This window comes from Lycorma delicatula, chromosome 5 (genome assembly GCF_047948215.1).
Source record: "Lycorma delicatula isolate Av1 chromosome 5, ASM4794821v1, whole genome shotgun sequence".
Classification (NCBI taxonomy): Eukaryota; Metazoa; Arthropoda; class Insecta; order Hemiptera; family Fulgoridae; genus Lycorma; species Lycorma delicatula.
In genome coordinates, this window is record NC_134459.1 from 144,096,763 (window position 1) to 144,114,692 (window position 17,930).

The following is a 17,930-nucleotide window of genomic DNA, read 5'->3' on the forward strand; positions in this document are numbered from 1 at the left end:
TTTGGTTGAGATCACATTTCATAGCAAAACATACCAAGTTTTGACTTGCATAGTTCATTAGTACCGAATTTGATCACCAGTGCTGTTACCAGTGTTATTAAAAATGGATACATTTATGGTGCAGAATGTGCTACTGTGTGTTTTTGTTTCATGATTTGGAGTCAGCAACTGCAGTTTAATTTAATTTTCGTACAGGGTATGGTAGGGAACCTCCTAGTAGGCATACTGTTAGCCCCAAACCTTTGTTCAGACAGGTTGATCTGTTAAATATACAAAATCACCAGGAGGCTCACATATCACTGAAACTGTGGAACAACTCAGAGAAGCTTGTAAGCACGTAGTCCAAAGAAATCAACTCAACTTGTCTCATGTGAGACTGGCATTCCACAAATGACTGTTTGGTGCGTATTACAAAAATTACTACACATGAAGCCATAAAAATTAACCCTGATTCAACACATTACCGATGACGACAAAGTTTGCTCGGCTACAGTTCTGTGTGGAAATGATAGAATTGCTGACGATACAATTTTTAAAAATGTAATTTTTAGTGATGAGTCAATGTTTCACATCAGTGGCAAGGTGAACACCCATAACTGCTGAATATAGAGTAGCAAAATTCCTAATGAAACTTTGCAATATATTCGTGATGCAGAAAATCCAGATAGAGAAAGAGAAGAAAGAATTGGAGAAACTAAGTAAAAAACTACACTGACAATGAAACACAGTCTGACATAACCTCAAATGTTTATTTTTATGAAATTTTAAAATAAAATCACAAAATAACTGTACGTATTATATTAATTTTCCTTTCCCTTCAAAAAAAAAAAGAATAAAATAAACAAACAAATGATTAAAAAATAAAAATGTAGGCCAGTACAATTTGCATGGTCTACTGTGCACACAGTTACTAGCTTAGCTGTTGTTACCATGCTGGCCACAAGTATAGCTAAGCCCTGTGTCTGTTATGGCAGTGCAGCAGGCCTAATAGTTGTACACAGTCCTGGTTGACACCGAGAAGATTGGTGTCACCGATGTGGTACCAAGTACTGGGGTACTTGGTGCCATGTCACATCACATCACAGTCATGGCCCATGCATCTTGGCATCTTGGCGCCACATCACAGTCATGGCCCATGACTGTGATGTGACATCACAGTCATGGCCCATGACTGTGATGTGACATCAACAGGCCAATCACTAAAGTAAGTAGCTGGTTATTGGCAATATCAAGATATAATCATTATTTTTTATTTTGTTTTATATTTCTATTATTCTCATTATTTTATGGAAACCAATAATCATGATTTTATAAACAAATTGTACTGCAATTGAGGCTATACAATATGCATTATAAACAATAAATTTAGATTAAACATGCAACATATAACATTACAAATGATAAAATATTAATTCCTTTTCAGAGACAATACATAAATTAAATAGAATGTAACATATTCTGCTGCTTGTACCCCATGAAATTTTGTCGCATTGTTATCATGTATCTCTCAGCCAACTTCCTCTTCATGAAACTCATTTTCCTCTCCACCTTCTTCCAAATTTCCGAAATCAAATAAATCTTTAAGGTGTTTGATGATATTGTGAAGCAAAGCACAGCTCACTCTATTAGTTCTGATACCCTTTCTAGTGATACTAACAAGCAGTTACCAAGGACTGGGAATCTCTATTTGAGCTGACCAAATGGTCTTTTATGACTTTTTCTTTAGCATATTTAACAGCAAACACGCTAAAGAACATGTGACTGTTTGGTATACAACAAGGTCACTAAGGTGGCATTTGGTTGCTAATGTATATATCAATGTTGATTGTTACCTTCAGGCGTCTTGAATGTTGTGATAACTCACACAGATATACCATAGCCTGAGTTATCTAGCAAACAAGCAATAGCATCATATTGAGAGATTACGTCCTGAATATCACTACTTCTCTACATTCTTGCATAGAGCCCGGCCACTAGGCGCTAATGCTCAAAATTTTCATTTGCATCACAGGTCACCTGAACATTTACACTGGTATTCCAGGATCAGCAATATAACGTAAAAATATTTTCATGTTATTTCATGGGGCTAGTGCTTTTCCCTGTGTATCACTATTTGGCATAAATTCGTAATTAAAAAAATAAATACTTTCAGTCTTGAAATGGATCAGTTCCTTACTTCTGTAACGCTTATTTATAACACTTCTTTCTCTATGTTTTCCCCTTCCTCACACGCATGAACATCACAATGTCGAAGATTACTGACAAAGTGGAGCGTGCCCTACCTCAGACTTAAAAATAATGAAGTTGTAACTGTACTTATATAGTTGTATCTTCACTTTATTCACATCAAAAGTTAAATTATGATTACCTTTCCAGAAAAATGAAGTTGTAACTAAAGGGGTAGTTGTAAGTTACTTTTATTCACAGTAAGTTCTAAAGTAGTTATAACTTAGATACACTGTAGTGAAAGAATCAACTCCTTTTTATTCACTTTACCCTATAAATTGTATTACAACAAATATATTAAGTGTAGGAAATCTAACAGAGTGAAAAAATAAAACTTACTTGACTAAATTAGGCAACCATGGCGTCATATATTCAAGACATAAATGTTTAAGTTCTATAGTAGACATTCTAAACCCGCCGATACATTCTTCTAGAAATTCAAGTGTAAGATGAGGCTCATTTGTAGCTAACTTTTCACTAACTGATTTTATAAAAATTGTATTGTTAGAAGGTATACATAAACCTATAATAGAAAATTTATACTAGATTAGTTAATACAAATCATGTAAAGATAGGTAAATTTAAAAAATTCAACTTTTGTAGCGAATGACAGCATCTCTGCTTTTTGTCAAGCAGGTTTTAGGCTAAAATTCTTATAAAGTCTGCCATTTAATATATTATAAAATTTTATAATAAATGAAGAATGAGTGAGTATGTATATAACTAGGAATCAGACAGCTGTTGTCAAAATTAACAAATGATTTATGACTTCCAGAGATTTTATAGATTAAAATAATTAAATACTAAGTAAAAATAAGTGGAAAATTAAAAACACATATTTAAAAGATGTTTCATTCACAGTGTTAAACACACAATAATCCTCTTTATAGTGATAGAAAAAGGGGAAAAGAGGACTTTATATTTGAATTATTTAAGATAAAACTAATGCAAAAAAACCTTCAAATCTAGAAGTACAATTTTGGTATCGATGTTAAGAAAAAAATCTGTATTACATAGCTATTAATAATAAATACGTTCACTTCTGCACAAATAAATTTAATAAAGAAAAAGAGTGGTATTCATAATACAGACCTTTTTTTAATTTGATGCTATATGAATTAATAATAAAGTTCAAATTATTTATAACTTTGAATTATTAAAGTTTTGATTATTGGTACATGCAAACATCCAAGATTAAAAAGAAATAATTCTGTTTATTAATTTATTGATATATTACAAATATTTTTGTTTATTACACCAGAAGAATACAAAAGGATGTAATATAAATAAATATACAGGTACCCAATAGAGAAAAGTTGTTTTTATATAGACATGGTTAAAGTAGACATACTGTTTAAAAGTACAGTTCAAAATGAGCAAATACATTTTAATATAAAAGAAATAATTTACAACAAAAATAAAAAAGAGGCAGTAAAGAAGTGCACGAAAATGTTAATGTTAATAAAATAAACTTTCTAAAGAAATACTGGAATTAAAAATTGAAGATAAAATTGAACAAGAGGAGGAATAAATGAAGATTACTCAATAAGAAAAGAAAACTTAAATATAAAAGCACCTGGTCAAAACAGATTGCACAGTTGCACTTTTTTAAAAAAATTGAGAAATTAAGCATTTGCTTCATATATGGTTGCTACCCCTTTGATTGTAAAAAAATATAAAAGTCAATCAAAAATGTAGAAGTGTCATAAGACATTGAATTATAACAAAATCATTATACTTTTTGAATAAAATTTTGAGACATGGGATCCATAGGTCTGTACCTCTCTGCCCCCTTGACTGGATATTAAATGATGTCAATGTCTTATGTACAGAAATTATTGAGCAAAATTTCATCCAATACTCCAGCTGGTCTGGAAATATCAAGCAAAAAGCAGGTCAACATACTTACATTCATCCTGGATTTTTTCAGTGCTAAAATTGTATTAATTGGTTAGAGGGGTCAAGACAGTCAACATCTGCAATAAACATGACATGCAAAATTTGACCCGAAGCCTATCCCCACCCTTATATAGAATATCTACGTAGTTGAGAAAAAAATGAATAGAATCTTATAAATGCCTTATTAGCAATAAATAAAAGGAAAGAAATAATCTAATATAATACTTAATTTATTTAAATATTACATACACTGTACTGTATTTAGTGGAATTTCTTAGTTTCTTTTGTGTTTTGTATTGCACACTCATTGACTTAAATAGCAACATAAGTAAAAATAATATTTTAAGTTAAGAAAACGATACTGGTAGTATGTAGACTAAGTGACATAATGTGTAGACATATTGTAATTCAAAATAAATTACTCTTCATCCAAAAGTTATCAGTTGAGGCTGCAAATCATAGCTCTTCTCTTAACTTTCTTTTTACCTGTTCTCTTTCCTACACAATCTAAACAGTCTTTTTTAGTCTTACTCTAGGCTTCCTATAACTTTAGAGTATTTAGTATACTCTCTAAACATAAAATACAACTAAAGAAATTGACAACAACAAGTCCTAACTGTTATTTTAATTCATTCATAACTGCAGATAAACTAAGATAGCATGATTCAGAAAAGAAAGGATGAATTTAAAATGAAGGATATAAGAACACGGTACCAAATAAATGTAACCAAGAATATCAGAAAATAACCATTATAGTTTACAAAAGCACAAATAAACAACAATGCTTGAGAAAATCAGTATATCAAAACATTCTTCGACATATTGTTCCACCTCTTCAAACGCTTGTGGCAAACTATCCATTTAAAATTAACAAAAAAAAAAAAAAAAAATATCAGGCACTAAGGGAAGATTTTAAAAGTTTCAAAGTTCAATATAAACCTTAATTTAAGATTTGACCTATCAATGTCTGAATTATGAAAATTCCATTGTATTAGTTGGCAAAGATGTAAAATATAATTTTCTTTATAATTATACTTCTTGTGACACAAAAATGGTATGAACTTTTAAGATTCTTAAATAAAATTAAAATGCAAAAAGATTAACTCCTTGCAATTAATGTGGAGTCAACTGTAAGAGGGTATAAGATTTCAATAATTTTCTGTTTTAATTTTGTTTTGTTTAATGAATAAGGGATTAAAAATTATGACAACTAGGACACTTTTCCAAACAAAAAATAAAGTAATATTTCTATACAGATAAAGGATAAATCAATTAATTTTATTTTCAAATTAAAAGTGACTCAATACCAATCTTACCAGATGTTTCTAGTAGTTGTCCCTCAATTCTAAGATCAAAAAACTGTGTCAAAGCACAGAGCTGATTATATGCAGCTGTTCTCAGATTAGGATCAGAAGAACCAAGATTAAGTAATGCCATATTGAGCAATGTTCCAGGAACATCCTTTGGTCTAATCTTCTTATGTACTGTCACTGATTCCTAATGAAAATAAGATAATAATTTCTGTATAATTTAAAGAATACATATTATTTCACCTTAATTTATATGGTAAAAACCTTCAAATCTGGACTTCTTGATAGTATAATTATTATTGATTGGAATTCCCAATTAATCTTAAAAAACCTAAAAAAATAATCCATCATTATATGTAAAAACTGTGTTCTGTATGATATTCAAGAAATTAAAGCCTTGTTAGCATTTTAATGAACTTTCCAGCCAATTTTAAATTATCTCCTGATATATTAGCATAAAATAATTTTCAGTTATTAAGATTTCAATCCAAAATAATTCATGCTAGAGTACACTGATGAGCAAGCTCAGGATTTAATTAAATTATATCAGATCCAGTCTTAAACAATACTAGTCGTTAATAATTTAGGATTTCTCTTTATACCAATTTATACATTTATACAGATTTATCAGAGGCTGGGATAAATGCAGGGAGAATATCACTCTGAAACAGCCTACCTAGATTCAGAATTACACGGAAATTGGATGTGGGGTTGAAATCTAAATGCAACTTTTCTTTAATGTATGACAATTTCAAAATATTTTTTTTTTTTGTGAATGTGAGGTTAACATACAATAAAGAATTCAATGTTTGTGGGATGGAGCTATTTATGAGTTAACAAGTCAATGTCACCATTTTTTTTTCTCTATATAGAACTTCTCAACACAGCAGGATTGAACCTCAACTCCTAAACAATAACTAGTCCACTTTGCTAATATAAAAGTTTCTTTTTAAAGATCACTATCATAAAGATCAGCTATTTTTTTCATCCAAATTTTATAATTGTACAGAATAACACAAATGTAGACTTACTGTTTTTTACAGACTATGATCTGAGGAGACAAGGGTGCATTGAAATTAGTCCCTTGCACACAATATTATGTTACTTCTGATTATCAAGATAAGTTTTTATTGCATACATTATCATTTAATGTCATTCATTACACATGGGTTAATATAATACTTAATGTTCACACAACATATTATTTAATATATAAGGTAATCATAAAAAAATGGTAGGGATTCAGTAGTTCAGATCTTCAAACGTTAGGCACATTTTGAGAAATAATTGGTAGCACTGGAAACTTCTATATACAATTTTTGTATAGTGGGTATTTCAATCATGCATCAGCTTCAGCACTGTTGCTAAGGTTTGTTTCTTTCTTTAATATGATTTCTGTTCAAGAAAAAGCACAAAGTTTTGCGGCATGTCACAAAACAATAACACCAATTTAATCGGTTAAAAAAACAGGAACTGTTCTCAAACACCACTTTTTCTTTTTTTTTTGTTTAACTTCCAGGACCACCATTACGTATTGCTTCAGAGGATGAGATTGTCATGCCTGATCGGGTTTCAAACCTGGGACCTCTGGATGAAAGGCTGAGATTCTACTACTTGTGCCACAGAGGCCGGCCAAACAGAAACCACCTAGAAGCCCATAGTATCACACCAAAGTGTTGGAACAAATTAGATAATATGTAATCAGAAGTACTAATAAATTCATCATATGTTGAAGTCTAAAGATACAAATTCCAAAAACAAACATTCATAAAGTTCTACATAACAGGTTACAGTTGCATACATACAAAAGTCAGCTACTGCAAGAAATAAAACAATCAGATAAGTAAAATGTTTCTGGTTTGCTGTTGCAATTTTAGACAAAATTAATAAAATCCTAAAATCCTTTCACTTTTAAACAAAGTAAATTTTTAGGACAGTTAATTTTTATTCTTAATAATGTCACGAATATGGGGATCTGGAAGCTGACACATAATTGTTAAAAAAAGTGTGCAACACATTTAAAGTTTGTATGGTTTAATGAGAAGATTATGTAATCGGGGCTTTGTTTATCTAGATGTGTTAAATAATTATTGCTTTCCTCAACCAGAACTTGAAAATTTACATCAAATTTATTTCCAAAAGACGATACTCCCTTACACTTTATGAATTCATTATCCTACTTTCAGTGAAAAATTCATTGATAGAATAGGCCAAGAAGGCCCTATTCTACATCCTCCAAGAAGTCTGGACTTCATCCCTTATAATCTTTTCTTGTGGGATACATTAAAAACATTGTGTATTTAAAAATATTACATGATCTGAATCACATAAAGGAAACAATATCAAATATAACAAAAGACATGTTACAATGTGTATGGATATAAATTGAACATTGATTGAACTTTCACTGAACAAAGGTAGTGAATATTGAAGTTTACTGATTACATAACAAAACTATCTGAGGTGGAGAATTTGACAAATGAAGCACAAATACAACTATTGGTATTTTCATGCCTTAAAATCTACTATGAAATCCAAAATAACTTGGCTTCATCAATTCTCTTCCCAAAATAGCTGTAAGTTGAGAGTTGAACATTCATAACAAATATAATTCAAATTTCTCAAGCTTTATAATCGACAGATAATTTATTTTGAAAAAGACAAAACTGTGAATACAAGGAAAAAAAGAATATTTTATATATTATATTATATTGAAGTTTTATTTATATGCCTTTTTAAAATTAATATGCAAAACATACAAAAAAAAAAAGAAGAAAAAAAAGAAACTTTACCGGTTGTGACAATTCCCATCTATTGCGTATATGTATAATTGCTTGAACAATGCTGTCACAGTCATTATGTATAAATGAAAGCGGGCCTGATTCATTTGCAATCGTTAATGTAAACTGATTATCATCTACCAAACAAACTTCTTCTATTTCTGATGCATAATACACATCATTTAATAGAACAGAATGTGATAAAACCTTTGTTTTTTCAGATGATGTTATCTGCATAGCTGTTGGTCCAACCTAAAAAAAAATATAGAGAACTATCAATTAAAACATACAATACACCCATAAATGTAGTATAACAAAAACATATCATAGAGCAAATAGAATGAAATTAGATTTTTTAGACCACAATTATATAAATTGTTTAACTGAAAAGCTCACTTATTAGCTACTAAAAAATACAAGTAAGATTTTAAATTTCATTTTCAATAATCTACCAAAAGAATATTTCAATTATAAATTTAAAAATATCTTCTTTAATTCAACATTTTACTTTACTGAATGTCTTTACAATTGTTTAACATTTAATTAATTGACCTGACTTCTTCGTTTCCTCATCTTTCCTGATTCTACAGTAGTTTTACTTGAAAAACTCAATTCAAGAAGCACCTTGTTTAATAGGAATTATATATTTCATATTGCTACAACTCAAACATTTTTTTAGGAAGTAGTATGCAAAATTGCAAATTTACAGACAGAACAAGACTACATTATTTACTGAAAAATATATAAAGATCATACAATAAGTAAACAATGTGAGGAAGGAGAACATATTTGATAATCAAATACATGGTCAATATCAATTCAAGTCTTTGCATTAAGTAATTGATTGTGATCTATATTCATTTTGTTTATTTTCAGTAATTGAATATTTTTCACTGAATGAATTCTCAATACAGTAAATTGCGTGAACAAGTTAAGTTTTTATGCCCAAGCGAACACATTTTAAAAAATTGTCAAAAATATCTGTTAATGAAAAATATTCCAGATATTCAGTAGTTGTGTCAGCAGTAATGGTGGCTAATAATATAAACACATGTTTTAAAATAATTGATTATTGTGAAAGAAACAGTACAAAAGTACATTGATACAGTGCATAAAATAGTTGGCAATCATAAATATTTATAAATGCACTATCTGTACAGAAAAACTGAAAGCTTATTTTTGTCTTGAAAGCAAGGAATTTTTTTAGTCAAATAGGAGCCTGTAAAGAAACATGCACATAAAAAAACTATTAAAACCAAAAATCAAGTTAACAGAGTAAATAGCGGAACACACTGATTTCCAGCAATGAACAAATTCAAAATGCAGCCTTCCACAAACAGTGATGATAACTGTTTATTAGGGTGTGAGAATTTTTATTCTTTGCCATTATTGTCATTTATTTAGAGTTGCTGAAAAATGATTTGGATATTCTCAATTACAGTATGAAGTGTTAAATAAAGGAATGACCTTTAAACAGGACAAGCTCCTCCTCATACCATCATCTGATGAAATCAGTTTAGGCTGGGAACTATTACCACATCCAGTTATAAAATCCTGTGGACTGAGTAACTGATTGCAATCTGAATTCAGTTAGATTATTTTCAATAACTGTCTAAACATGGACATACCTAATTACACTTTAGAAAAGGAGTATGAACTTATTAATTACTTGTTATCAGAAGGGATAAAAGCCAGCCATATTTTTTATTGAAAGAATGCTAAACAAAGCATGAATTGCATGATGAAGTTAAGTTTTATGTACAAGTAGACAGATTTAAAAATGGTAAAGAAAGATTTTGTCTACTTGTTGCAGTCAGATTACCTTTTTAGTTTATTAAAATCTTCTTTATGAAGAAAATCAATTTAAAGATAACAAAGAAATGGAAACAGCCACATTAAAGTGGTTCCAAGCTCAACCTAAAGAATTCTTTGCTGATGGAATACAAAGCTTACATTAGAGAGATGGGACAAATGCATAGTGAAGGAGAGTGACAGGACAAAATAAAAGAAAAAGTAATTTATTATCTGCAAGCATTTAGTAATAAATATATAAAAAGGTTTGTTCACTTAATGAAGGACCATCGGTTTTTCAACATTTCTTTAAATCTAGATACATTCTATAATTGTTGTAGACAAAATATTTTCTGCTTATAAAAAAAATTCTATTACAGTTGTTCTAGTTCAGTAGATAATAAATGTCAAAAAATTTTCCACAGAATAAAGTTTCAATGACAGAAAAATGTAATATGCATTGTCAATAAATTTATAGTTAGTGCTAGCTTGCAAATACATGTGAACAGGTTGTTACTTGTAAGAAACATCCTTCTTTTGTTTTAGTTTTAGATAGAATCTGTTACTGAAAATGAGATTTTGTTAACAATAATAAACTGCTTATAGTTTAATGGTAATTCCACGATAAATCTAATGTGGTCTACTGGTTCTCAGATCAAATTTAATCTTCACTTACTGATAACAATACATAAATTAAATACTGATAAATTATTAGCACATAATATTTAAATTACAAAAAAATTGAACTTTATATTTTTTTCAATAAAAACACATACCTTAATGGCAACTTTTGTATCTTTATGAGATAATTTTAAAGCGTTATTAAATACTTTAAGGTCTTCATCTAGAGAAAGAGTGGCACCTGGTAACTTTTGTTGATCTGGGTCAATGAAATCATTAAGTTTAGCAGGAGCTTCAATAAAAATCAGTTTTCTGTTACCCTGTAAACAAAACCATAAAACATAACTGACAATTTACAATGATTGTACATGGTAATACCAATTACTATATGTTAAAAAGAGTAATATATACCAATAACCTTTTAAAAATAAATAAAGCTAAATAAAAAGAAAGAAGCATATGTTATCTTTTTAAAAAGTTGTATACTTTAATCAACTGCTGTATTATAAAATGCATTTAAAGTAGATATTTCTGTTAAAAATTCTAATGCATGTGCGTTTTATTTATACTTACATTTTGATTTTACTACCTGACCTTTTTAAGGATTCCAAGATACTATTGCATTAAGAACATTATGAAAATATTGTTAAATATTCTGTACATTACTTTGTTACAATTTGTTATAATTGTTTTATACTAGTTTATCTTAAGAGTATTAAGAAATATATATTCTGCAACATTTCATTGCTAATAGAACTATCAACTTCTAAAACTACCTAAAGGACAATCTTTTGAGCTTTTACCAATTCTTAAATAAATAAATTCAGTATTTTTTTTTAATCATACCATCTGTTGTTTTTATACAAATTATTTTTTTCTAATCAATTAACTTAACAGAAAACTCAAAACAATAACTCTTAATTCTAACCTGAATCTATTATTCTGAGATCCACCATTTCAAACGACAATAATAAAATTAATCCTAAGCCAATAAATAAAGCCAACTTCTTAGCTTATGCATGTTAAGCTAACTTTTTGACTTGTTTTTTCTAATACTGAATGCCATCTGGTAAGCTACAAGATACAGCACAATACAGCTACAATAACAGTGGTCGATACAAGATTTTTAGAAAATATCCTTATCTTGTTTTTAAGGCTAATGCAGTCTGATGGATGTCTGACCAGACATCAATAATAAACACTTTAGATGCTAATAAGACTGATTTACTTGAGGCTGCTCCTTTTCATCTGCATCTGGGTTATTTAATCCATAAACGGACAAAATTCTCTGATAACAAAGTTTATTAATTTTGAATCTCTGCAAAATAATATCTACAGTTCACTAGAAATTAATATTAATTATCATAAATATCACAAACTAATCCTAGAACCAGCAATTAATGATATAACAGCGACAATCCTAGCTAAACTAGTAGAATCGCAAATTAGATTTGCTACATTGTATTACAATGTTGTTATTTTAATAATGTTTTCATCATGAAGGACATGCTATTTGTTTACATGATGGTTTAATATTTTATTTATTTATAATACGATATCAGGATATAATGTTTAGGATTGGATTTTTTTAAGTTTTCTATAAAATAACAACTCTAACAAAAGTCAGATCAAGCCTCCACGAGATGCGCCTGGATATATCTGGAACAAATGGAGAGATTTGCCTGGTGAACTGAATCAGAACAAACTTCACAACTTCATCTATAATCAAGTCATACCCCACTATCACCTTATTAGATCACACCTAGAGCTGTAACTCAGAACCAAGTCCCACGGCAGGTGACCCCTTGACAGTCATTATGAAAGGTCTTTTAAGGAATATTTCACTGGCTGAACCAACTACATCAAAGTTCAGAGAAGGCAGCACTCGGATATGGTGGGGTGCAGCTTAGAATACAACATGCGATTGGAAGCAATGGAATGCTCGAACACCATACACATGAAGACAGACGATATAAAATCCAAAATCAAACTGAATCAAATCACCTACATTTCCACACACAATGTAAACTCACTCATGCAGACTAGTAAACTAAAAATAATAACCCACCTAATGGACCAACACAAATTTCTCATCATGGGACTGCAGTAAATAAGAAACATCTACCAGGAAGCCATGAACTCTCAAAGATATAGACTCAACAACGGTACACTTGGGAAGAGAGTGATGAAAAGTATCCCACAATTTGGAACAGGCTTTTTGGTCAGCCTAAAAATAATAAACTCTGTACAAGAATTCAAGTCACAATCCCTGAGAATCTGAACACTCAGCCTAAAAGCAACTAATAAAATCTCCATTATAACAATGCCCATGCCCCACTAATAACAAAAACAAATGCAAAGAAAAAAAGTTCTGGGACCTAATCGACCAGACCACAAATAACATCCCCAAAAATCATGTTAAACAACTGATCAGAGACTTCAATGCTCAACTAGATGGAAAAAGAAGATACCGCAATATCATTGGAAAATGGCCTGCTCAAAAGAAAACAAATGAAAATGAACACTCATTGATCTCTGCAGAAACCTCAACCTAATCTCGTAATCTACATATTTTAAAAGGAAACTTCAAAACTCAAAACCTGAAAACACCCCCAAATGCACTAAAGGAGATTGACAACTAGATCATGTTTTCAGACAAACACCACCACAAACAGATCTACAACATAAAAGTCCTCAGAGGAGTAGAAACAGGCTCAGATCACTATATAGTAAAAATTAAATTAACTCCCCAAAAGAAGCAATAAAACCAAGCCCCTACAACTAAAAGAAAAATAGACCTTACTCAACTAATCAAGAATGAAAATTACCAAAAAGCAACTGAAAAACTTTCAATCACGGATAAGCTCGAAGACCTAGTCAACAACCTTAAACAAATAGCAGAACTGGCCCTAATAAAACTTTGTGAAAATCATCAATGGTGGAACAGCGAATGCAACAAAACAGTGGAGAAAAGATATCAAACATTATTATTACACCAATCCCAAAAATCAGGAACATCCTTCCAAAATCTAGTAAAACAATAAAATCATCTGAACCCTAAGGAAAATAAAGACAATACCATAAAGACATACTGAAATTCAATGAAATGCAGTTAAAACCACAAAGCCTTCAAAAAATAACTCCAAAAATATGAACACCTAATGAAGGTTGTAAACTCTAATCTGGCCCATAATAATAAACAATGTAGAGATCTTAGCTAAATATTTTAACAAACTCCTAAATTGCAAAGAACCAAAAGAACTCCTGAACTTCTACCCTAGCATCGGAAAACATCTACCCTCCCACAATTAAAGAAGTCTACCAGCACTGGGTGAGATGAAGAATTACAAAGCAGCAGATTTGTAGATATCTGGAAACATACAGAAAGACCCACAAAAATTGCCCTTCATCAACATCTGTATAAGAACTACCAGAACACTGGACTACAGCTCTCAACCACTCACTACGCAAAAAAGCAGACAAAACAGACCCTAATAACTATTAATAATAACCTAATAACTATATAATAATAACAGGGGAATCTCACTCCTAGACACAACATATAAAATTCTTTCAAGAAACATCCTCAACAGGATTGGTTTACAACTCAAGAAAAACTAGAAGTTTTTACAGGGAGATTACAGACCCTGTATTAGCTATCCAGACAAGATCATGAATCTCAAGCTAATAGCATGTCTTAAGCTAATACAACTAAAAAGAAGCAGAGACATGGTGATGTTTGTAGACTTCAAGAAAGCATACAAATTAAATTCACAGAGAATCCTTACTAAATTTTTTAAGACACCTCGGACCATATCCCAAATTAATGAATATGATAAAACTGAACCCTCACAAAGTCAAAAGTGAAATTCAGAGGTGAATTCTCTGAACTACTTGACATCAAAACAGGACTGTGCTAAGGTGATGGACTCACACTGCACTATTCAACTGCACTCTAGAAATGATAATGAGGGAATGGCTCAAAAAATACTCCCAAAAATAAAAATCCCTTTCAGCACACTGGAAGATGGAGGTAGATTTTACCAGTGCTAAGTAGGGGATAAAAAAGATTTCCATCTTAAAGTTAAGAAAAACTTCAATTTACTCAATATGACAATGATTGCATGTGAAAAAAGTTTCACAGGTTTAGCATATGACAAGCCCCATCTTCTTACAATTCCAGCAACATTTTGGTCATCCGTAAGGGTTGGTGGTCATATTAAAAATTGTTTAAGACAAAAGTTTTAGGTAATGTTTAAAGAAATAATGATCACTTAAAACCGATTTGATACTGTGCCTATTAGGGGAGGTATGATATTTTGTCTTCGAAACTCCATTTTTTCCACCCCCTGGGCCAATGGTTGGTGATATCAAAAAACTTTACTTAGATAATTTTTAGGCCCTTATCAAAAAATAGTAGGAACTTTAAACAAATTTGATATTTTAATTAATATGAAAGTTATAGTGATATTTTAGTTTTTCAAAAAAGCCTTCCCATTTCCACCCCCATGGTCTGATTTCACCCATTAATGAACTCGTCCGAGATTTTGGGTTGTTATATTTTATGTATCAATTTGAAAGTGATTGGCGCAAAATTATGACAGTTATCGTGCCTACAATAAAGTGAAATATATGTATATGCATATATTAACTTTTGAACTGACAGTGGTTTTGGGGTCTGGAGGATGTGAAACACAAAAATATGTTGAAATTTTCCAGAAGTCGAATCATGATACCCATTACAATAGGTAGCTTTCTTATGAAATCTACCTAAAATAGGCCAAATCAAACAAACTGTCTTGGTTTTGCCAACAACTTGGCACTACTAGTAAACTACATTGACGAAGCTAAAACAGATAATAGAATTTCAAAACATTACAAATAAAACTTGACCTCAAAATATCATTTAAAAAGACAGAAATTCTCCAAAAAAAAAAACACAATTAAGTAAACATAAATGGTAATAAAATCATAATAGTAACCCAATTTAAATACCTTGGAGAAATAACAACCTAAACAAATATTTTCAATTGAAACAAGAGCAAAAATGCTAGTTAAAGCATAAAGATTAACCTGGTACACCTACCTACACCTACAGTAAAAAATGTCTATCCGTAAATGCAAAAATAAGATACTATAACACAGTTATAAAATCAGAAGCCACATATGCAGCAGAAACTGCTGCCCCCTAGACCAATAATCAAAGACCGACAGACCCCAGAAATCAAAAGAAGAACTGGAAGAAGAACCTGCATCAACAAAAAGTACCAAAGGGACAGGCAGTGGTGGATCATGTCCAACAAAGTCATGTACAAAGGTTAGAACCCATCACTAATACAAAGTGTAACAGGATACTAAGACACTTTGGACACATCATGAAAATGTAGAATTTGAGACTTCAGAAACAGCTGGTACAATGCAACCTTAATCTGAAAAACACCAAGACAGGAAGCAGGTAGATCACAGAAATGATCTGAAGGTATGTCAATACCATTGTAACTGGCCTTACATCAGAAGATACAATAGACACGATAAAATTAAACAAAAAATCAAGGGCAAAAACCACTAGCTTCACATTCACAAGAAAGAAACTCATAACACCAACATTTTCAACACCAGAAAGAGCATAGAGATCGGAATATATGAAAAAGTACTGGGAGAACTGCAAGGCCTGAATGAACAGTACCGTCAAAGAGACTTGGATAATGGACTAACTAAAGTTTATCCTATGCGGTCACAAAAAAGGAAAAGATATCATTTTATTAATAGTTTTTCTATGTTCTTTGTGAAACAATGTACTGAATGTAATTTCTTGATTACTTAGTTTTTATATTTGTTCATAGATACATTTTCTTTTAACTTTGAAGTGAACAATATTCAGAAAATATTCTATATAATAAATTTTTAAATAAATGCTTACCACCTTCTTTAAACTCCAATATTTTTTTTAAAGTCATTTAATTGTATTAGAATTTAAAAAAAAGATAAGCATTACAATATTAAAATTAACTTATTTTCTTTTGTCATGGTTATTTTAGTATGTAACATGATTAAATATAAAACATAAATATCATTTTTATGGATTTTTTACTGTTGAGAGACGAACATGCTAAAAATGCCTAGCTAATTTGAGAAATTATTTGAGGGTCAATAAAAAATCTGGGAACTGAACAATGTTTAATCAATGAGGGATGTCAACATTCAGGGTAGATTCTGAAGTGGTTTATACATCTTTCAATTCACCTTATTTTTGCCAATTATTAAAATTAAATTATTTATTCAATAAGTTGTTTATGATAAATTATGATTAAGTGACACTTACCTTAATAGGTGCAAAAATTCTATCATGGAATTTTGTGTACTCTCGTACCCAATTATTGCAGTTATAAATATAAGCAGCATGTATATTATTGTATGCAACTCCAGGTAGAACTTGGAACCACTTTTGAAGAAACTCTGTCCTAATAATCAACATAAAAATAATATTTTACTTATACTTATTTCTGAACATGTTTTGTGTATAATGTTAACCATTTTTTGAGGGACTTGTAAGACATACTTTTGCTGTGTTCCTGAAGTATATAATATATCTGTCTCTGTTGCACATTTGAAGGTCATCCAGTTTATTTGTAATTCAGTTATTACATGATTGTATATTCAGTGTTTCAAGTCAAATTTTATATCTTTCATCCATTAATACCTTATCATTAATAGCAAGAATATTAATTAAAAAGATAAATGATTGAATATAGTGTATATTTGATCTAATAATAAACATCATATATTATTAAATTAAAATATACAAACAAAAAAAAAATATATATATATATATAAACTAACTTTAAACTTTTCTAATGGTGGGACAAAGAAGTAAGTCTCCGCTAAATGTTACAAGTGTCATAAAAAAGCAAAGTGTGGCTCACTAATATGTCTATTGTGAGAAAACGTTTACCATAAAAGAGATTTTGAGAAACTAGGAAAAGGTACTTATGTATGTGATGTCTTGATAATTTGTCTTTAACATGATGACAAACATAACCTCAAAAGTCAGTAATGAAAATTTGGATTCAAATACAAAATTCAGTGTAGCACATATTAAGAAATACAAGTGTGCAAAAAATCGGTAAGATTTACCTAAAGTACACTCGACTGTTTGAGTAAAACTCAACATGATGCAACATTATTAGAGGATGATGAGTATCTGGATTCACTGAAGAATGAAAATCTACTGTTACAACTGAATGAAAAGTAGAAAGACAGAAACAATTTGTTGAGAGTAATAATAAGTATCAGTAACAAAATA

The 17,930-nt window shown here is 30.2% G+C and overlaps 1 protein-coding gene across 1 annotated transcript in view; it reads right to left on the reverse strand.

Moving 5' to 3' along the window:
* Nf1 (neurofibromin 1) overlaps positions 1-17,930 on the reverse strand; it is a 162,794-nt gene that overhangs the window by 63,358 nt on the left and 81,506 nt on the right. Inside the window, exons 32-36 of the mRNA XM_075367248.1 lie at positions 16,950-17,088; positions 10,783-10,947; positions 8,228-8,467; positions 5,442-5,622; positions 2,566-2,749 (exon numbers count right to left, since the gene is read on the reverse strand). Of these exons, the coding sequence (XP_075223363.1) occupies positions 2,566-2,749; positions 5,442-5,622; positions 8,228-8,467; positions 10,783-10,947; positions 16,950-17,088 (909 nt within the window). The remainder of the gene's footprint in view (positions 1-2,565; positions 2,750-5,441; positions 5,623-8,227; positions 8,468-10,782; positions 10,948-16,949; positions 17,089-17,930) is intronic.